Source organism: Mauremys mutica, chromosome 10, assembly GCF_020497125.1.
Source record: "Mauremys mutica isolate MM-2020 ecotype Southern chromosome 10, ASM2049712v1, whole genome shotgun sequence".
In the NCBI taxonomy this organism is placed as follows: domain Eukaryota; kingdom Metazoa; phylum Chordata; order Testudines; family Geoemydidae; genus Mauremys; species Mauremys mutica.
Window position 1 is genome coordinate 12,132,279 of NC_059081.1, and position 23,428 is coordinate 12,155,706.

At 41.2% G+C, this 23,428-nt stretch overlaps 1 protein-coding gene across 13 annotated transcripts in view; it reads left to right on the forward strand.

Annotated features, from left to right (window-relative positions):
* Window positions 1-23,428, forward strand: part of KALRN (kalirin RhoGEF kinase) — a 743,024-nt gene that overhangs the window by 611,900 nt on the left and 107,696 nt on the right. For 3 of the 13 annotated variants that reach the window (XM_045032058.1, XM_045032059.1, XM_045032061.1), the window contains exon 1: window positions 15,885-16,113. The exons of 8 other annotated variants lie outside the window; for them this stretch is intronic. In XM_045032058.1, the coding sequence (XP_044887993.1) occupies window positions 16,029-16,113 (85 nt within the window). In that variant the 5' untranslated portion in view covers window positions 15,885-16,028. Of the gene's footprint in view, window positions 1-15,850; window positions 16,114-23,428 lie in introns of those variants that run through there. 2 more of the 13 variants (XM_045032062.1, XM_045032060.1) reach the window with 2 other exon arrangements.

Below are 23,428 nucleotides of genomic sequence, written 5' to 3' on the forward strand. Positions count from 1 at the left end.
AGTATCTAAATAAAAAACATTCCTTTACCTGTGTTCCAAATCACACTTCAGCAGTTAGGCTCGAACTCTTTCATTGATTATCTTTTAGTAGAGAGATGGTCTCGTGGCTACTTCCCCCTGCCATTTGCAATCGCATATTATCCCTGTAAAAAGCATAGCAGTAACTTACGTACAAAAAGTTACGCTAGGAAAGGATGGCACTTTCACCTGTCTTCTAACATGACAGAGCAGCTGGAAACAAGATGGATAACCAGCACAGTATGACCTTCCTACCGCCTCTTCATGGACCACCACCAAGTGCTACATACACAACCATTTGTCTAAAGACCACACTTTGGGAACAACTGATTTTTGCTATTAAAACTGGAAGATTTAAAAAGCTCATTTAGAGAGGAGGCCTGGACCAAAACACACTTAAGCCTTAGAAAAGTTCAAATCTGAACTTGGCAGCATAAAACCATCTTTAATTTAATTTGCTTTTTATTATCTACTGAATTTTTGCCTTCTGCTCACAGCCCAATTGTGCATCCCTACTCCTATGAGTCGTGCAAGTGAAGTTAATGGGAATGTAAAGAAATGAGAAATCAAAATTGAAAGTACTCTGAAGCTAGTCCAGCTTCGTCTTTCTAAACTAGTGTTTCCCCCAAGTCTGGGGTGGCCCCTGAGGTGGGGGCACAAAGGTCCAGCTCAGGAGCATGGACAGGCTTTTCAGTTCTTCTCCAGAGTCTTACTTTACATACAAATAAATTAAGGGTGAAATTCAGACCCTTTTGAAGTAAGTGACAGGCTGAGATCTTCAAAGGCTCCTAACTTCCATTGATTTCATTCTGAGAATTTTGTCATTTACTTCAAAAGGGTCTGAATTTCACCCTTACTTTATTTGAAATCAGTGGAAATTAGGAGTCTAAATAGCTTTGAGGATCTGGGCCTCACTGATTACAGTGGGGCCAGGATTGCACCCTAAGTCTTTTGCTGTTATACTTATGAAAACCTTTGAAACGTGGCCCCAGTGTAAGCAATGTCTGCCTGAGTTTATAGATACCTTGAAACAATGGGTCTGAGGTGTTAACCTTATATAGTAATTTCGGAAGTAACAGTGTCAGTAAAGTCAATTGTACTTGCTACATCAGCTGGAATAGTATATATCCAAAGCACTCCACCTCAATCCTTATTTTTCCTGAGAATGACTTTTCTGATTAATGCTGTGATAAAACAGGAAAGGCTATTTTGGGGGAGCAATTCTGCTATTGTTTAGCTGATTTTTATTATTTAAAACAAAGAGGACTTTGTTTAAAGAGAAAAGGCCTGTGAATTTCCTGATTTACTTTGTCTTCGCTTTGCCTTTATTGGGAGGTGAAACTTCGCCCATCTAATCCCATTACTTTAACCTAAAATTCAGCAATAACATAGGTCATGCTCTGGTTTCGTTATAACAGACACAGGCCTGGTTTTGAATATGTGATGGACGAGTGAGATTATCAAGAACAATAGAGGAATTCTATATCTTGTCCTAATACAGAACGTTGGCCAAATTAGGCAGTCACATAAATCACACATCAGTGTCAAGGAAAATTAGAATGTGATGGTATCACTTGCACTGATTTGACATTCATTGGGGCTTATTCTCGTCACCTCAGTGTAAATAAGAAGTAACTCCACTGTAGTTGATGGTGTTGCACTACTGTAACTGAGAAGAGACTAAGGCCCCATAGATGTAACTTACGCATCCAGGGACCAGAAGGGAACGGGTGACAGGAAAAGCAATTAATTGCAGGATGTAAGATAAAGTAGGGCCTCTCATTGTTGCTTTTCTAGCTACATCTCCTTCCATCTTTTCAGCATGTAAATTACACTCACTTTGCATAATTTTGTTTGGTCATGGTGTGTATTAGCCCCTGATGAAGAATTAGGGCCCCACTGTGCCAGGCACTGTACACAAACAATGTGCACGTACACACAATGAAAAGGTAGTCTCTGTCCCAAAGAGTGCACAGTCTAAGTATAAAGCAAGAGACTACAGATGGATGCAATAAATATGGTGAGCACAAGGTAAATTTGGATGAAACTGTAACTGAATTAAATTCTATAGTCAGTGTAACACAGGAGGTCAGATTAGATGATTTGATGGTCCCTTCTGGCCTTAACTTCTACAAAAATGTTACTATTTGACCATTAGCACTCACTTTCTAATGTGTAAACTACTGCACCATTTAGGTCACGGCTAATTTGGCCTGAAGTCTCTAATGCAGTCACATTTCCTGACAATTTGGCTGTGTGAATTTCTTGGTTGAAATACTGGCACTATTTTCTCCAATTGGGACTGAACGTGGAATATAATCGCTGCCTGTGGAGATCAGCAAATCATTTGTCAGTGTGTTTTCAGGATGGATGCTCAAACAAAGCTTTGGTAGAACATGAAGCATAAATTGCAAATACTTCAAAGTGGCAAAATCGGAAGAGTAAGACACCAGAGAAGTGTCAGAGAAAAAAGGATGTCATTGCATAGGATGATGCTAAACTTGCTTCCAGTGATCTCCCTGAGAACAGGGAATTAATGCTTCAGAAGTGTTAAAAACTAAAGTCTCTGAGGAGGGAAATAATCAAGAGTTTATCGCCAATATGCAGACCCCTGTCAACACTACTCTTAGTAGTGCTGCTGAAATGCCTATCTCTACGGAAAAATCTTCCCTCTCAGGATAAGTGGTTATTTGTTTCCTTCTGATATGCTTGTGGTTTTGCTGGTGAGGCATTTTTTGGAACTGAGTTTCTTCTCTGGTTGCAGCTATTCTATTTTATGGTGAGATGATCCTTTGCAACCGGACTAGCCAGGCTGCAGAACAGACATCTCTACCGGCGACTGTGGGGGAAGAGCAATAAGGATCTTCCGAGGCTCCCTCTTCTGACCTCCCCAAACCTGTTCACCCAGACATTCATCTCATTTAACTGGTTTCTGCTGCAGTGTCTCCAAAAGGTGAAGTGGGATATGTGGTTTAGCAAGGAGTTCCGAGGCAGAGAAGAAAATAAGCAATGGAACGATCAAGATACTCATGTGCTTTCCCATGTGACCTTACTATAAGTTCCCTTCTCTTGCTTCTCAACATTTGTCTTCTTATGAGCTTACTTGTGTCCCATTGCAGTTTGATTGTAAAGCCTTTGATGGAAGGACATTTTGGAGCCCTCCGGAGGAAGAACGTAATGGAGATTGACTGCTGTCATCCACAGTTGTAATTGCAGTCTCAGAGTTGTTGTAGACTCCAGACCAGCGTGCTCCCTCTGTGTTGGGGAAACTGACATGTGACTCTATGAAGTTATAGGTCTACCATGCACTTCTCTCCTGGCTTCATTCGGCCCCTTTCTGAGAGGGCCAGATTAAGGCAAATTGGGATCCTAGCCACTGCATGAAATGAGGCCACCCATTTGCCCCCCCCCATATTGAGTGACAGCAGGGGTGCTCTTTCTTCCCCCCTCCCCCAACACACACAGTAGCACAGTGCCTCCTTCTCCCTCTATAGAGTGGTAACAGAAGCCCTTCCCCTTGGGAACAACAAGGATGGCAGTAGGGGTCCCCTTTTACCATTCATAGATGAAGCAGTAGCTGAAAGGGGCCTCAGTACTTGCCCCAGCAGCTGGGATGTGTTTAGTTGAGTGGCTGGATTGGGCCCACTGCCGCTGCCTCCTCTTGCTACACACACAGTCCTGTGATGAGGGGCCATTCCCAGAGCAAGGAGTCTTGGAGTTAACACTTCATTGAGATATGTGAGGTAGTTCCCCCCTCTCGGAGCTATTATTTCAGGCTGTTTGCACACTCAGGCAGATACTGCTATACTGGTTACACAGATCATGTTTTCAAGCTTTTCTTCACAACCGCAAGTTAGAAATTAAGTCTTTATTTTTAAATGAAAACTGAGGTTCTGATGCATTGACTTGACTGCCAGGGCCCTACACACAAGCACTGTGGCAATGAATGCTCCATTAGGTAAACAATTCTACTTTTAAACCTTTAAGCAAGACTGCCTTGTGGGGACAGTTTTAACTGTGGAGTATCTCCTAGCACACGAGAAAAAAAGAAATACAACTTGCCATGGATGAATGTATCTGAAGGGATTCCACATAAAGTACTGATTATGATTCTCAAGTCATAAGACAGGGTTTTTATTAGCACTAGCCTGAAGCCAACAATTCTAACCACTCTCCCTTCCCCCACAAATAAAAACATGCAGCCCAGAGGAAGAGTGTAAAAATAACTTGTCTTGGTTTGAATAGAATGTATGCACTACTTTCTCTGTATCTGCTCCTGCTTCTTGAAATGTATGAGGTAGGTGAGAGAGTTGTGTAGTAGCACTTTGCCCAGCCAGCTCGCAGGGAGGCCACCAATGTTCATTACTAAAAGAGAGGGACTGGCGCCTGTGAGTGGCTTGGGTCTTGCTTTTCATCTGCAGCTCTGGCTGAACTAAATTTAGCAAAGTAACACTCTGATGTCTGACTGTAATCCACCTGACATTATGGTGGGAAGAGTGGGATCTGGCCCATTGGCCTAGAGTTTCTGCTGTGTAACCAAGTTCAGTGGGCCACCATTCATTATTATATTCCTGGCCTGCTGAACATGGATTTAGTCACCAGTCTTTTTTGTCCTGACATCCATGACATTTAAGAGTGAAGGGGCAATAAAACAGAACAGATTCTGGGGTTATGCCTGTTTTCATTACTATTCTAATGTTGATGCATGGATTATGGGGGCACATCCTGGTAAAAATGGTACCCAAGTGTATTGCCTTTTCAGCTCTAACCAGAAAGCAAGGGGAACAAACCCAGGACCAGTATTCACATCCTTAGCTGGCTTCTGGGCAGCCCCTCCTTTATTAATTTTAAACAAATAGTTTATGAACCAGTCTGAAAGTGAGCTAGCTGTGATGAAAATCTAATTTCACGGAACAGTCAGAGCCAAAGACCAGCACACCGAAGTGCCTCGCACACAAGTATTAAATAACTGATTGCAATTTATTGGGTAGTTTTTGTAAATTGGCTACAGCAGATGCGTCACAGATTTGATATGCTAACATAAGGAGCCTGATTCTCTTCTCGTTTATACCAGTCTATCAACTTCAGTGGAGTTATCATCATTTTTAAAGACGTAAATCAGGAATAAGAGTCAAACCAAATGTCAGTTTCATTAGGGGCAGATTAGTCCCAGACTCCAAAAATGCATTCAGTTATATTTGTTTCTTTAACAACATATTGTATATTTATATTACTGCCAGTTAAAAGGCAATTCCCTTCCACATTCATAGAATCATAGAATATCAGGGTTGGAAGGTCATCCAGGAGGTCCTCAGGAGGTCATCTAGTCCAACCCCCTGCTCAAAGCAGGACCAATTCCCAACTAAATCAAATTAGGACAGGTTAAAGCATTCTTGGGTGTGGTTTGCTATAGAGAATATTCAAAGGTAATTTACATATATTTCCACAGGGGTGTGCACCAGGGGGAGGAAAGCAGGGGCACAGACTTCCTCAGTAGTCGGCGGGGGCACAGAGTGAGCACCTCCAAAAGTCATCAAATTGAAATACATGCACACCCCTGTATTTCCTACCAGTCTTTTGTGGTATTCTTTGGAAGTTAGTGATTCTACAGAACCATTTCCCAGTGAAATAACAATCTATTTTCCTAGTATTCTATAGTATGTACAATACTTCTTAAATATCATAATGTTGAAAGAAACCAAGGAACAATTGCATAAGTATCACAGTGAAAGTTGGCTTGGTTTCCAATCTGCTAAAAAGTGTGTCATCACACAGAAGCAATAGCAGTGCACTACCCTTTTCCCATAATAAAGACTGCACTGACTTTTGCCTTTGATAATGTGATTTGAAAGTCACATCTGTAGGTGCTTCTGGTTTTCAGCACCTACAGGGAATCTAATACTCCATTTGTCTTTCCAATAATGTTAAGCTGCTTGATACCAAATCACATATTCTTATTAAGGCACTTTTCCAAATACAAGAGATTAAGAATTAAACAGCAACACCCAGTGATTATAATTCCAGGACACTTTTCTGTTCTATAGATTAGGGAACTGAAATCTTTCAGCTCAAAATATTGATTTATTTACCCCAACAAGGCCTTGATCACTGAGTGAAGCTACTACGCTAGCAGTGATTAATAAGTTACTTGATGACAAATGTTTAATATAATATGAACGTAGAAGATGTGAAAAGTACATGTTGTTAGGTTTACAAAGAAATCTGTTGACTGTGGGAAAAACAAGAAATGCCCCGGTCATAGTGTGCCATACCCTCTGACAGGAGGACAGCAAGTTTGGTTACGTAATAGTAACTGAAAGTTTAGGTGTGTGAAATTTCAGCTCCAATTAGAGCATGATCCAAATAGCAGAGGATATGGGTGGGATAAATGAAACCGTGGCCTAATAAAGCTCCCACTGACTTTAATACAAGCAGAATCGTAATGCTGAACACCTATGGAAATCCCACCTTACATGTAGCTACAATCTAGAAATGCTTGCAACTGTTTCCAAACTATGGAGATTACAATATGAAACAGGACAGAGAAGATGCATGCTGGCAGTACAAAACACAAGGCTTTTTTCTGTCAGAGGCTATTTTGGCCTGCATCTTGCAGGAGGTCAGACTAGATGATCATAATGGTCCCTTCTGATCTTGAATTCTATGATTCTATGATTCTATTCTGTGAACTATAAAAAATAATTTTGTTTTATTTTCTTCCACAGAAGACCTCCTGTCACTTCTTACCTTGCTATTTATTTCCACCATATGTTTTAATAACAGCTTTACATTTTCTTTTACACCAGTCTTGAAGCGGATACAGCAGATCAGAAAGCTTTGCAATGATGGCAGCTTTACACTATTAAATGTCTCCTGTTAAGAATGCCTCTGCATTTTCTAGAAAAAAGGAAAGTGGCCAAAGGGCCATATCCACACTTGTTAATATAGTGATTTGGCCCACAAAGTGAAGGGTTTTACATCATCAGTCTTGTATATAGTATTTTAATTTCAGTCCAGCTTCTCTCTAGCAGAAGGCAGAGATCTCCCCCACTCCTCCCCCCACCCCATACACACACAGACACACAGAACACAAAGATTTTCAGGTCTAACTAGCACAGTATTCCAATTACACCTTTTTTTAAATATATAGAAGCATAAATGTGTTGGCTGTTCCTGCAGAAAACAGCAAAAGGCGCCAAACAGCATTTGCCACTTTCTCTAAAGCACCTTAGGTGACCAGAATGGTATTTTCCCAATAAGAAGGAAGGAAGCAGATTACCTGGCAGGGAGCAGTGGCATCAGAAGAGAAATTTAGCTTCAATTTTATCATGAAAGTGGAACAGACTCAGAGAGAAAGACTAGTTGGGTTTTTTCTGCTACTACTTCTGATGCACTCCCATTTTGTATACCCCATTGATTCATCATTGCAAGAGTCAGCTCCATAAATTCTGCCATGTTGTTATGGTTGCCAGAATTGAAGAAAAGTCATCACACACATCAGGTATGGGTGGAATAGGCCCCTGTTTACTTTGAAAAAGAATATGTGAAGGACTGATACAAGCTCATAATTTCTCTCCACACCCAAATACTGTAGCAGAAGACCCACACTGTCCAAAAGGCAGGTTTTGTACTGTTTTTTGTCCTCCCTTGTTTGATGATAGCTGGCTAGGCAGTCGTACTGCCAAAAAGAACGGGGAGGTCATTCTGCATCACAAATTGAATATACGAGCCAACAATGCAATGCAATTGCAAAAAAGGCTAATCTCACTCTGGGGCGTAGTAACAAAGAGTGTCATATGTAAAACAGGGGAGGTCATTTTTCCTCTCTACTCCACGCTGGCCTCAGCTGGAATACTGTGCCCAATTCTGGGCACCACGCTTTCGGAGGGATGTGGACAAACTTGAGTGAGTCCAGAGGAGATCAACAAAAATGATAAAAGGTTTAGAAAACATAATCTATGAGGAAAATATTTTAAAAAGGCATGTTTAGTCATGAGAAAAGAAGATTGAGTTGGGACCTGAGAATCATCAAAAATGTGAAGGGCGGTTATGAAGTGGACAGCGACCAGTTGTTCTCCATATACTCAGAAGGCAGGAAAGAAGTAATGGACTTAAGCTGTAGCAAGGCAGATTTAGGTTAGATATTAGGAAACATGTTCTAACTACACCTCTACCCCGATATAACGCTGTCCTCAGGAGCCAAAAAATCTTACTGCGTTATAGGTGAAACCGCATTATATCGAACTTGTTTTGATCTGCCGGAGTACGCAGCCCCGCCCCCACGGAGCACTGCTTTACCACGTTATATCCGAATTTGTGTTATATCGGGTCGCGTTATATCGAGGTAGAGGTGTATAAGGATAGTTTAGCTCTGGAACAGGCTTTCAAGGGAGAGTGTGGAATCCCAATCATTGGAGGTTTTTAAGAACAGTTAGACAAACATCTGTCAGGGATGGTATAGGTATACTGGGTCCTGCCTTGGTGCAAGAGGTTGGACTAAACAACCTCTTGAGGTCCCTTCCAGCCCTACATTTCTGTGATTCTGTGTTGTTGGTGGACAGTCATTCCCACAGATCTGCTTTTGATCTAATTGAGATAAACATTTCTGGAAACAAATACAAAATCTGCTTTTTCTTTTTTTAAACTGAAGACGCAATAATCTTTTATTTTGACAGTCAGCTTATTTCAATTAGTATCCATCACCTTATTGGCATGGCTCTCTTGAAGCCAGTTCATGCAGGCCACAAGATAGTTTTAGCTATATTTCCAAAATACTGAAGTATTGCATACTGTTTATGTGTATGGGGACACCAGAGAGGAATCACTGCTGCAGCAACATTCGATCATGGTTCATCAGGTGCTGTTGCTGGCTAGAGAAATTCCCTCTGGTTATGCAAGGATGGTCAGACACATCTTAGGCATTTGATGGTGGATACAGCTGTCCCACTGAAGCAGCGACCCTCTGAGTGAAGTGTTAGCAGGAGAGTTTGCAGAGGTCAGTAAAGATCTTCTAGTATATTTGAGAAAGAGGGAGAGGCATCACTGCATGTAGCCCTATTACCTGAAGTGCATTTTACTTCCCATCTGCACCTAGAGAATAGGAATATGGCTTCTAATGACCATTGCAAATACTTAATAAGCAACAGACCTGTACAGTGTGCCTCCACATCTCTGTGGCTTTTTGCTGTTCTGCCTAAGCTGGTTACAGGGAGAAACTGACCAACTTGATTACGTAGTACTATTATGTACAGGTTAGCAACCTGGTTATGACCAGAAATCAGATGAACTGGCCAGAGATGGCAGGTTCTTCATGATTGGATTTGCATTCTGAAGGTATCAGAGAGCCAAAATCATTATAAAATAAGTGCACATATGTACCATAGGTCTGATCCAGACCCCATAAAAGTCAGTGGAAAAACACTCAACTCCAATGGGTTTATGATCAGGACCCACCTGCACAGGATTCCAGTTCAAGCACTGAGGACTTGTATGCTAAGTACTCTCAAAGAAAGAATAATTAAAGCAAGGGGTGGATATAGGCCTGTATTAAGGCATAAGCACTATAGGCCCATGCCTAAGGTTTAGCTTCTAAAGTCTGCCATTTCATCAGATTTTAAGTTTTAATTTAAAAAAAAAGTTTCTAGCCCTCATGGTTGCAAAGAGAAACTTGAAAATATGACTCAAGTGTGACTGATGCAGTGATGTCTGCCTGAGTTTGTAGGGAGCCTGAAACGGTAGCTCTGAGACATGTGAATTGCCCTCTGCATCTCAATGAAGTGTTAACATCAAGATCCAATGCCCTGGGGTCCCACCATTCTCTCTCTTCTCCCTCCGCCCCGCCCCGCAGAGGACCGTGTGTGTGCCAGAAGGAATGCAGCGCAGTGAGCCCAGACAAGACATCCATACAGAAGATTGAGGAAATTTAGAAGGGACATTTGTTGCCATCCATGTCTCTCCAAGCAGAAGAGGCGAACCCTGCTCCTCTCAGGGGATGGTAGATGCCCTCCTATTGGTCCCGGCTGGGGGCAGGGCAGGCAGACAGAATCCCATTACTTTACTACTACTTCTCTGGGAAGTGAGGGGGACCCTTCTTCCCTTTGCATTCCAAATAGGGGCTATGCCACGGTTTATCAGATTACATTAATCCATTCATAAATTGAAGTCACCTCTGAAAGGGGCATGACTAGTCTAGCTGAACATGGGAGGAGCATACGTATTTCATGGCAGTTCAGTTAGGAGTGTGCACTGAGCATACATGTCTTTTTCATTTTTTTGTTTTAACTAGTTGATAATGTGCTTCATCCTCCCCCCATCACCACTGTGTTAAGTAGATGGGACAAATATCTCCCCGTGGAGTTGTGCCAGGAGGGAATCTGGCCTTGTTTTTATTATTTATGTAATTTGATCTGTTTTTAAAAAATACAAAGTTTGGGCCCACTAGCATGACCATACTATGGTTATTTATAAGAATTTGGTTAATTTTATTTCATTTAACGAGTGTTTAGTGCTGTTCAACAGCAGTAGCCAGAGCCAAGAATAATGTACAGGAATGTGCTATGTAAGCAACCACCACACAGCTCTGCCAAGTCACCATCCTTAGGATATTTCCAACCTTGCTGGGTTTTGAGCTGTGTTTGGCAGTAAGTACACACTGAGTAGTGTTTTTTATAAATATTTAGTAAAAATAAGGCGGACAATGTTTAATTCATATTTTGTTACCGATCCTCAGACACAATAAAATAATTCTTTGCCTTTACATCGTGCTTTCATCCCTAGGCCTCAGAGCACATTAGGAGAATCAGAAGTATCATTGTCACCATTTTACATGTGGAGAAACTGAGGTACTAAAAGAGAAGGTGACTTCTCTGTGGTCACAGAGTAAGTCCATGGCAGAGCTGGGAACAGAACCTAATTTACCAGATTCTCAGTGTCCTAACCACTGGGTAAGGGGGCCTCCAACCCAGGCTGCCACTCCAGACCTGTAGACTGGTGTGTTAGTATGGTAGCATCATCATCTGGAGCTCTTAGTGACCCATGTGTATACAGTGTGCCAATGCAGACAAAATGCATCACTTACTTAAAGCTGCATGGTTTAGTTTGTAGATGTGTCAATCCCAGGATATTAGGGAGACAAATATATCTTATTGGACCACCCTCTGGTGGAGAGAGAGAGAGAAGCTTTCGAGCCAAGAGCTCTGTGGGGTTTGAAAGCCTCTCTCTCTCACCAACAGAAGTTGCTCTAATCAGATGATATCAATGCAAGTTACATTATTCAGCCCTCACACATATACAAAGGGCTAAAACTTTTTACTATGGAAAGAACTTTACATGTTGCTGTTTTAGTTTTGGCTTATGCACCTCTGAGATAAGTTGGGCCAGATCCTCAGACAGCATAAATTGCTATAGTCCTGTTGGCCCCAGTGGAGCTAGGCTGGTGTACATTAACTGACACTCTGGCCCTTTGTCTCCTTCCGAGAAATGCCTCCATTTTTAGCCTAATTCCTTTCTTCCAAAGATTAAACAGCCACTTGAAGTATGAGAATTCAAAGGGCTGGAAGAAATACTTGAACCTTACATATGGTATATGAATTTAAGAGACTATTACAGGGGAAATCCATCCATTGTATGGATCACAAGTTAAATGTGAGTCAACAGTGTAACACTGTTGCAAAAAAGCCGGCATTATTCTGGGATGTATTAGTAGGAGTGTTGTAAGCAAAACATGAGAAGCGGATCTTCCACTCTACACTGATAAGGCCTTAGATGGAGTATTGTGTCCAGTTCCGGGTGTCACATTCCAGGAAAGATGTGGACAAACTGGAGACAGTCCAGAGAAGAGCAACAAAAATGATGAAAGGTCTAGAAAACATGACATATTAGGAAAGATTGAAAAAATTGGGTTTGTTTAGTCTAGAGAAAAGGAGACTGAGGGGGGACATGATGACAAATATGAAGTAAATAAAAAGTTGTTAAAAAAAAGGGAGAGCAAAAAATTGTTCTCTTTAACCTCTGAGGACAGGACAAGAAGCAATGGGTTTAAATTGCAACAAGGGAGATTTAGGTTGGACATTAGAAAAAACTTCTTGTCAGGGTGGTTAGGCATTGGAACAAATTGATTAGGGAGGTTGTGGAATCTCTGTCATAGGAAGTTTTTAAGAACAGGTTAAACAAACACCTGTCAGGAATGGTCTAGTTACTACATACTCCTGCCTTGAGTGCAGGGGACTGTACTAGTTGACCTACTGAGGTCCTTTCCAGCCCTATACTTCTAGGATTCTATGACTGTTAGAGAGAGACAAATCTCTACAGATCTCCTAGCCTTCTGTGAGACTAAGGATTCTTCAAGGGCAGTTTCTGATGTATACACCCGCCGCTGAGGCCAAATGCATGAGCAGACTGAACTAATTTTCTCAGCATTCCTGTGATGGGGTATAATGGCTTTCATACACTCCTTTCTGTAATCCACTGAGCAACACACTTCCCCTCTGTGCAATTTGGTCTTCATTTTGCTCAGGTTTATGCACATTTAACCACCAATTAAAAGCTACCTAGAAAAAATGCATGACAGTTTCTGTATCATCTCCAGGGATCCTAGAAATCTGTTTGCCATGGGAAAACATAAAATTTTCATTTTTACAGAGAACTTGTAGTGTTTATAGGTGCTTGGGCTGTCAGCCCTGGTTTGGTTAATAGAGAGAGCTGCATAACAGAGGTTTGGATAAATGGGGTTCTATTGTATATCAATAAAACATTGTGTTCAACTGATACCTATATATAGTGTAGCTAGGTAAACTAAAGTTCAGCATTTCATTTTAATTGCAGAAAAACACAAATGTATTGGGTTTTTTAAAATCACGAACTAGAATCCCTGCTCATTTCTATCACTTTCGAGTGCAGAGCACTGTTAAGGGTTAATAAAATAACCTTCAGCATGCAGCACACAACTTATCTTTTTATTTTAGCAATTGCTTGATGTTGGACTAAACTTGTGGAGGATGATTTATACAGGTGTGGCTGTAATTATTGCCTCAGGGGCAAGACCCCAGGCTGCGAACTCTCACTGACAGAAGGAGTCCTGTCAGCTTCAGAAGGGGCAAGATTGGGGTCCTAAAATGGCGGCAAAATGACTGTGGCAGACAACAGAAATTTTGTTTTGCTTGGTGCGCCAGTAGACGTGCTTTACAGGAACCGTGGACCTCAGGCTCATTTTTGTTTTACCTCTGGAATTTATGAATGCTGCAGGTCACAGGGATTGCTTCCATACCCTAGATATTTAATTTTGAGAAATTCCTCTTTGAAGTTATAGGATCAAATTCAATCCCTAGTACAAGTTCCAATGACAGTTAATGGCAGCTGTGTCCACTTAGTCATAGGAGGAACTGATCCCGTAGTGCTATTCTCTTCTTTCACCTGGAAGGGGCGAATGAATATAACATGAATTTGTATTTAATCATGTATTCTTATTTAGTAAATATTTTGCTAAGTGAGATACAATATTATAACTTTAGCCCTCTTAAGAAAATCTCCAGGGCTAATGTCTACCTTTAATCTTAGCAGTATTGCCAACCCCACATATTCATAAATCAAGGTTTCCCCTGACCCCCTGGCCCCCTCCCCCCCCCCAAAAATCACAAGATTTAAAATTTATTCAAAATTTGGTTTCTTTTGATTTGCCTTCTAGTTTTTGAGCATTTAGGTTACACATGAATCATGATTTCAAGCTTTCCTCTGCAACCATTAGGGATGGAAAAATTTTGTTTATTTTAAATGACAGCTGAGATTCTCTTGTATCTAGAGTCCCAGTTCCTGGAGTCACATAAGAAAAACAGCAAATATTGACAAACTCCAATAATAAAGCCACAAGAGCTGTCAATACTCACTTAGTAACATATCAATTTGTCTTCAATACACATTTCTAAGGGGCTGTTTATCAAGTTAATGGATCAAATCCTGCCCTGATTTCAGTCAATGGCAAAATTGCAATTCACTTCAATAAATACAGGATGAGGTCCCAAGCTGGCTGCCAGAGCCATCAAAATAACAGCAGGTTAGATTTTTTCCCCTGTGATACAAGAACTGGACACTAGGTGTCTCTGTGAACTCACCAAAACAGAGACTTTCTGTTTGGCCAGCATTGCTCATTGTTGGGGTTGTACTAATTAGCGCTGCACATTCCCTGTTACATCAGGGTTTGTGAACACGGTACGCCTTGCAGGTGTTGTGGCCCTAACCCAAGGTGTCAAAGGGGGCTTTCAGGCATTGGCAAAACGTGAATTATTCACAGCCACTATATAATGAAACAAACATCTGTCTCTTAGTTTAAATCACTAAAGTAATGACAGTCCTCAGCCATGGTGCAAAACAGGTAACATGAAGGAAATGAGAAGTCATAGGCAGCAGGGGAAAGCAAAATGCAGCACCTGTTTGTTCTTCACTAGTTGCTAACTGCTTTCTGATGTACATTACCTCTTAGAAATGTTAACAGGCTCTGTCTCTGCCATAGCAATAATACAAAAAGTAATTGTAAGAATTATAGACCACTTAAAGGTCACACAGACACGGGACTGATAGTCAGACATCCTGTTCCCACCTACCTGCTGTATAAATCCTAAGTATTGTTATAAAAAAATGAAATTCCAAGTGCAAATCATTCACAAAACAAATTTTGCCTCTGAACACTTGGAAGGAAAGAAACATAACTCAGATCAACATTGTGTCAACTAAAACCTAGTCAATCCTCATTCCTTTTTACCCTAGGGTTTATTTTTTCAACTCTATTCTTTTTCTTTCTGTTACACTTGTTTAGCTCAGTAGCAGATAGAGCCCCAGTAGAGTTAAACTTTTGTTAAGAGGTTTTTGTTTGTTTGTTTCTCGACTACTACTTCACATTCTCCATTGAAGATCTTACTCCTCAGCCCTTGTTAATAGATCACAGGCAACCAGATTGTCAGGTGCTTTCATTCCACGGCAATCCTAACAGTTTTTCTGTTTGGAACACGTTTTAACCCCATCCCAGGCAGATCCACCCTTATGAGATCTAGTCTCAGAAATAATGGATTTGGCACCAGTTATCAAGTATTGCAAAAGCAATATGAAATGCCCTATCAAAATTCTAGTACAATCTACTCCTTTATAATGCTATCTTCTATGTAGCATGTCCCATATTGTTTTACAATTCCAAAGCAAAACCACTACTAAACTGACTATGAGATAGAGTAACACAAGTCTTCAGCCTACCCTTAAAAATAAATACTGTATAATAGCTGCCTCAGAGAATGAACAAAGAAAGGAGTTCCAAATTCAGGAAATGTCACAGTTAAAGGCTAGAGAATAGCCAGGCTTGAATCTAAGTATAAGCATTACTAGAAGCCCTTGCATCAGAAAACTTCTGACAGATATAATCTACTAGAAACAGGGATTGTGTAATTAACCGAATTATGAGTCTTCTCCCACAGACTCTCACGGTCAGCATGTGTGGACTGCTAAGAACAATGTTGATCATTAAACAGTGTTTTGTATCTGTAGCCAAAGCCACCTGATTGAAAACTACATTGAAGTAATAGGAATGCTGCTAGAAGAAATCCAGTCAAAACCTCTCCAGAGGTGAACTGCATGTACTAGGCAATACTAATTTTATTTCTTTATGGGTATGACTGTAATTTGTTTTCTTGGTAGAGGAAAGATTCCTTGTATAATATTTTGGTTACAAAGTAGCACACTTGATAGTAGGTGTGTCCAAGGAGGCGTTTCACCCCTACAGCGTCTTTATATTGCATAATGTGCTGAGACTATCTTCTAGATGTGAGTTCAGCCAACAGCTGGGGGTGTGACTCCACCCCCGCCCTCCCTTAAGTAGCTCCTCCTGTTTCCAAGGTGGTTTGCTTGCAAGTTAGAGTAGAGGCAATACTCCTCGTGTTTAGTGCTGAGTTTAGGTAATACTACGCTTTCCTGGTGGATTTTTTTTTTTATGGGGGCTGGTGACCACTTGCTATGAACAGCACAGAAACAGAATGAAAGGTGGGAGGCACAGTTATTCCAGCACTTCGTGTTTGGCATGGTTCTTTTCAAAGTGTTGCTGTTGTTTCCCTTGCAAAGGTCAGTAGCTGCTGAACTGTATTTCTCTTTTGAAATAGATTTGAGAATAATAACTGAGCTGGGAAAGGGGCACTGGGGAGGATGGCTGCTTGAGCAAGGCTTTGATATTTGTTATTCTGCATAGGATTAGATACTTCAAACTGACTAGGTTAATAACAAATACTTAAGTAGCTTTCACACGGACTGGAACGGGTAGCAATGTGGTAGCATTCCTTTTTGTAAGAGCTCACTGTAGTTGCTAAAGCTTACTGGATGTAGAAACCAGGATTAAAATAGTGGTGTCTTTTTCAATTTGTGTGTGGCTCTAATCTGTCTGTTTAACCACTATAGTGTCACAACATTGTTGTATATCTTCCTTGTCAGTTTGCCCATCATGGGGATGATCTTTACAATGTGACAAATGCCTTTAATAAAATCATGATTTGTGCTGTCAGGAGTGCAGCTGCCCTTCATCAGGAGGGCTAAATAAGTAAACTTCTTATACAAAATAAAAACCACTTATAGAGTGTAGTTTTTGTGTAACTTGTTTTTTTGTTACAGGTTGACCTCTGAATATAAAGCAGGAATTACTCTTCCATGAGGCAGTTTTAAGTACAAAATCCAATGCATTTACTACTAGCTACTCCTGGTAAATGGGATTTAAGTATAGATAAATCCCTACCTCAGTGCAGTAAAGACTAAAGTTGTCCTTGCAGTTATTGCTATTGTTTTCAGAAGGAAAATACACTAGTTGCTTTATGGAAACATCTTATAGAATTTCAGAGAGGAATTTCTCTTCCCCCTGCTCCCCAATAGTTCTTGTAACTATTCAATACATAACTATTTTCCTTCTATAGGCTGACTCAAATCTACAGAGAGAATATTCTCTCAAGCTGTATTGGGTGGTTATTTGGTGGTTAAATACACTAACCCAAATTACATTGTTTTTTAGAGTAACTTTGATAGAAGCCTATTGAAATTCCATCCCCTACTTCTATAGAACTCTTGCAAAAAGGAGGTGGCTAGTACAAAAATAATTCTGTAATCTTAAAATGGCAATGGCTAAGACCCATTGTATCCTTCTTCTGTTTTTGCAATGCCGCACTTGTAGATTCGTAAGTTTCCTGTTTTAAAATAGGAGTGTGCGTGAGGGAGCAACCACTCCACACCCCAGGCAGTTTTGATGAAAACAAAACCTAATTCATTTGAGTTTCCCTGTTCCTCTCACTGCCCTTCCCCCCCCCCCAACTGCTGGATGCCTCCCCCCTGTCAGTCCTCTTCAATGAGTTCTGCATCAGAATAGCTTATAACAAGGATGTACAGTCCGTAAGCCATAAGAAGTGGCTGTTTCATGCCGAGGTCTGTAAACACAGATACACAAATTGTTTTTAGGAAAGCAATTGGTTTGGGGATATCTTCCGCAGGGAGAAGGCTCTGAATAAATTGCTGGTTAAGCATGTGCTGTAAGACAAGTACAGTGTGTATTCAAGGCTGTAAATGGCACAGTCTGCTGTAGCTTTTAAAAACACTTTTAGAGACCTGGGTTTCTTGTGTTTAAGGAGTTGGCAGTTTAATATTTGGAAAGGGACCTTAACTGGCATGTTTGTTCAAATACACCTTCTCTATTCGTGTCCATAAGGGAAGCTTTCCCTTAGCTTGCCTGTGATTAAAAAAATACTCATTTCCAGACATGCCTCTTACTGAAAGTTATTTCTATGGCTTGCTTTTTCCGCCCCCATAGAGGAGCAGTTCTCTAGGAATACGAAGGGAAGGGGATACCCTAGGAAGCCACTTGCTATGCTGAAGCCCAGTGTGAGCACTCATTGTTAGCTTTCTGGGCCTGAGTTTCTTCTGACTTATAAAGCAGGGATATCCGTGGTCTTAATCAATGTGTGCGTGTGTGAGGGTTCAACTGGGCAGAGGTCAGTGCAATGACTTGGCAGCTCGTACAATGAGCCCTTCAGTAAGAGCAATGATGATTGATTGGGTTTATTAGTGAGAAACAATGAGTGCTTTGGCTGTTCCCTAGGTTAATTTACCAGTGTGGGTCATCCTCCATCTTTGTCCCAAAGGTTCAGGAGAGGTTGATTGCCACAGCTACTTACTGCAGAGGGGGGGAAAAGGTTCATGTTTGTGTCAATATCTGAAGGCAAATATCCCACCATGCAGGTCACCAAGGAAAGAATGGGCCAAAGTTGACAGGATACATTTTATCATAGATGCCACAAAACACTCTGGGACTATAAAGTCCATGAGATGTGAACTCTTTGCCCAGTGAGGTACTAAGGCTTTATTGTGAAACTCGGCATTTCCTGGGTTTGGATGGGATTGAAATACATTGAGAACAGCTGCTCCTCGCAGTTGAGTGCAACCAACTTTCTGAGTGGTTGTGGGAGCGGTGTGTTCCAGTGCTTCATACTTCAAAACCTGCAGAACCAATACTTTCTAAAGCTTTGTATATGTATATAGGAAAAGCCACAAGTATGTAGGCACTACTGACTTTCCCAAGGCACGATAGGACTAAGTTAAGGCTTCCAATATATCGTGGAGTCTGCTGGCCTGTGGTCTTTACTCTTCCGAATCACTCTTGACCTTGTTTTGGGTAACAGGCTTTTACAGAAACAAAGCTGTGCTGTATTTCAGTGCTTCCTGTTCCATGGCAAGTTGGCAATAAACGGGCAAAATAAAAACAAGGTGGGGAAAACACTTCAGCCATGTCCTTTTTGAAGAGTTTGGTTCAATGCAGGAGTTCGGTGAAGGCTGGAATGGTTCTTGATCAGGTACAAATTGGCTCTCCCTTTTTATATAACCTTTATTTTAATTATTGGAAAATGTAAATGAAGGGGGCTCAAGGACAGATTGGCTTACTAAATTCATGATGCATGGATTTGCAATGCATGCACTTTGCTCAGCAGGTATTGAGTTAGGTTCGCAATTCTGCAAAGGCAATCGACCAGAACAAGCAGCAGGTTGAGTTTGCCTTGGTTTTTTTAGCATGGTTTAACAGGCTGTTGATCTGCAACAACACAGGAAGACCTACCATCAAATGAGTAAATAACTCTGGAACTCGGTATATTGAGTTCTTGTGCTTTGCAGTGTTTGACAGTTGTTACCTACTGAACAGAGATGGTGTCAGGATTGTTACCAAAATCAAACTGATTGAACAAGCTATAGGACAAGTCAACTCTCAAAGCACTGTTGGCACTCCCACAGTTAGCACACACAGCAGATTCAGAACAAGTTAGTGCTAGCCGACATGGCTGTGGACTTCAAAGTGTTGATTGCAAGAGAGATTGGTATCTCGCTGTTGCTGCTTGTTATCCTGGGGATGCCACTGGGAGAGGGAAACAGCTGATATTGTTCTCTTCTCTGAAATGTTAGCTCACCATATTGGCAATTCTCATTTGCCCGTACAATAACAAAAAGTGGTGTGTGTTTTTTTTGATAGCTGATTTATTTTCATCTTGCCTTCTTCCTAGTAGTGAAGGGAGCATGGGCAGGAAGGGGAGAGATTAATAATAGTCCTGGTGCCTTTTCAGGAGGGGGAAAAGAAAAAGGTGGTCGGCTGGTGGAAATGCACTTGTCTGAGAGCCCACACCATCAACTACCACGTCACCACGCTAATGTTAGTAGCACATGTCATTAAGCTTGGAGACAATTCCTTAATGCTGTTACTTGACCTTTGACCATCTAACTTCATTTGCTCATCATTGCCAAAGACAGGCTTTGTATTTTTAGGGCCATTTCTCTGCCGTTCTCCACCTTGCTTCAATCTCAGATTTGCTGTGGAAAGTGCATAACTCGAAAGAGGGCTCATCTATAACATGGATACAGGGCAACTTGACTTGGATTTGTTCTTGCTGCTGCCCTGTAAATGACCTCTCCCACTTCAGAGGGTGGATCTCTTTACTGGTGACAGATGCCTGATATCTTGTACTTTGGCAACACTTGCACAGTTTGTCATGCCAGTGAAGTGTCTCCTGAAGTGAATCTGATTTGAAAAAATTGACAAGATTAGTTTGCAGCCCATTGTCCGTGAGAGGTCATGCATCCAAGTTAAGCAAACGTGTGGTGGGGTGTCTTTGTGTGCACGCTATGGAACTTAGAGATGATGCAGATAATTGATCTGGGGGGTGGGAAGTAAGGAGGGAAGAATAGAGCAGTATAAAAAATCTGAGGCTTAATTCCTGTATGAAATTTTGCTGTGTGACATATATGGAACATTTCTTTTGGAAAAGCATGGAGTTTGTGTATTAGGGCAATTCCGGAAAGGATTTTGTTATCTTGACAGATGTCTAAAAATACTGCTTGAATGTCTCCCTCATGCAGTCTTTCACAACAGTAGTGTTCAAGGTGTCTTTGGGGCATGGCTTCTGTAAGGTGGGCTCCTGGTCTACTCAGCTATGCCCACAGGTACAGAACTAGTGGGTTACAGTCAGGGAAAGTGATCTGGCACTGGGTACTATGTGCAGTTGTGCTCTAGTCTAACCCAACTCAAGGTGAACTAGACCAGGATTACTCCTGTGCTCAAGTGCAGAGACACAAAGTCTAATATAGGAACATGGTTCCTGGCAAAAAAAATTCATCTAATTTACTTTCCTTCATGAAAAGGATAGTAAAGAGCAGTAGGCTCATGCAGTTCCTTTGGCCAATTAATTTAATCAGGTGAAGTTTGAGAAACAATTTTTGCAATGTCATTTTGTTTACACACAAGACAGAATAATAAGACACTTCCTAGCAGTCACTATGACTGTAAAAGCAATGTGACATACGCTTGAATTCTGAATATGATCTTATAAACAGGAGAGAGAAATCACTGAATTCTCTGAGAATGGGTACCATGGGGAAGGAATCTCCTTTATTTAACAAATATGCAAAACACCCACCAGCTGGATTTTTCTGGCTTGGGTTAGAAGCAGTTATTTTCTAATTATAATGTGTATATGCACCAGCACCCCCAGAGTCTGAGCCCTTTTAAAGGGCCTAGAAAATGAAAAAATAAATGCCAGAAATTTTTTGTTTTAGTGGAAAGTCTGGGCCAAAGAGGAGTCTTCCAGTATGTTCTTAATATAGTCAGGTCAGGGTTTTTAGATGCCTTCCTGTAGAAGCAAATTTCAGAGGTGAAGTTCCACCACTAAGAATGTCCTGGCTCTGGCTCCCTTGAGTTTCAGTCTGGGGCAGAGCTGAAGTATTCTGATTGAGTGCATGTGATGTGGTGGGTCTGAGAGGAAGAGGCTATGTCTCAGGGCCTAAGTCACTTGGAGTTTTATGGAGAGCAACTAGCACCTTGAATTTCACCTGGAGATGATTTGTCAGTAATACAGATCATGGGTATAATGTACCTGCACTACTCTGCCTCACTCAGAAACCAGGCACCTCCTGTATCTGATGAAGTTGGGTGTCATATGTTAGCCCCAGGTAGAGTGTATTGAGTTCTAATTCTCCTAGCTAACAGGTCATAAAGATATGGATGACTGTAGCAATGTCTTTATTGCAGAAAGAAAGATGGAGAGATTTGTGGAGGAGAGATTTTTATGGCCACTGATTAAACTTGGGAATCTAGGAGTCTGTGTGTGTATAGAATTGTGCATACAGCCCCAAACTCTCAGCTAACCAGTCTGTGATACAAATAAACAGCCTATTGTAAACTTTTTTGCTCTGAATTTTTTTTAATTGAAACCCTGCTGTAAGGCCAAACTGTGAGGGGATTCAGTCACAGAGACCCCCTTGGGACTGTCACCTGATGTGCTGAGACTACCTCTGAGCCTGTTTTCCCTGCCAGTTTGGTACTCCAGAACCCTGTCTTGTTAAGCCAGACACGCTAGTCTGCTGCAACACAGACTCAGGGTCTGGGCCACACCCCACAAAGCTCAGACTTTAACAAAAAACTGCTCAGCAGGTCGCCTATCTCCAGCACCCAGACACCCAGTTCCCAATGAGATCCAAGCCCCAAATGAATCCGTTTTACTCTGCGTAAAGCTTATACAGGGTAAACGCCTAAATTGTGTGCCCTCTGTAACACACGCAGAGAGAGAGAGATGCACTGCTGTTTGCTCTCCCAGGTATTAATCACTTACTTTAGGTTTACTTAATAAAATCATTTTTGTTTGTTAGTATAACAAGTAGGCTTAAGTAGTTTTAATATCAGACAGAACAAAGTAAGTTACCAAGTAAAATAAAGCAAAAGCATGCAAGTCTAAGCCTAATACATTAAGAAACTGATTACAGATAATATCGTGCCCTTAGAGATTATTTAATTGTCTTTCACAGACTAGACCCCTTCCTAGTCTGGCCCCAATCCTTCCTCCGGTACAGTCTTTGTTAGTTCCAGCTCAGGTGGTAACTAGGAGTTTTCTCATGACTGCTGCCTCCTTTGTTCTCTTCCACCCCATTTTTATAGCTTTGGCACAAGGTGGGAATCTTTTGTGTCTCTGGATCTCCCATCCCGCCTCCTAAATGGAAAAGCACCAGGTTTAAGATGGATTCCACCATTCTTCCTGGGCAGGCTTACACGAATACAGGAAGGCTTGCAAGTAAACAGCCACGTACAACCAATTGTCCTAGTCCGTGGGAGCCATCAAGATTCTAAACCATCATCAATGGCCCACAATTTGCATAATTGCAATAGGACCTTAGAATTATAGTTTATATTTTCAGTTATGAAAATGATACATACAAATAGAATGAACACACTCCATAGATTAGAAGCTTTGTAATGATACCTTACAAGAGATCTTTTGCATAAAGCATATTCCAGTTGCATCATATTTACACTCATAAGCATATTTCCATAAAACATTGTGAAGTGCTGCCTATAGTTCTTGTGACGCTGCAGTTGTACCACATGGCTCTTATGGATGACTTAAATAGTTTTCACTCTTACCTCTACTGGAAAGTGACCTAATGCAAGACATTGGATCTGTTTTGAATGGCTGATGTGAATATCTGAAATCAAGAGCTTGCCCCTTCCCCTTCTTAAGCAGTCATCCTGTGTATATGACTAGTCACATACTTGTGTGTGGCCGCTCTAAACCTTTTATTTCATATCATAAGCTTAGGTGAATGTTAGACCCTCCAACTTGCATTTATTTTATGTAGAACAAAAGCTGAGTGTTCCTGTCTACCCCAAATTTTTGGGGAAGGCTCTTATTTAAAAATCCTGTCCCTCTTCTATCCTCTTTCCCCTTAATCCCCACTCTGCCCAAGTCTTGCTCATTTTCCTCTTCCCCTCTTGCATCTCCTTTACCCTGTTTTTTTCTTTCTCCTTTTGTTAATCTCAAAAATCAATGGACTCCTGCTAATGAAGATGTGTGGTACAAGACTAAGTAGACTTTCC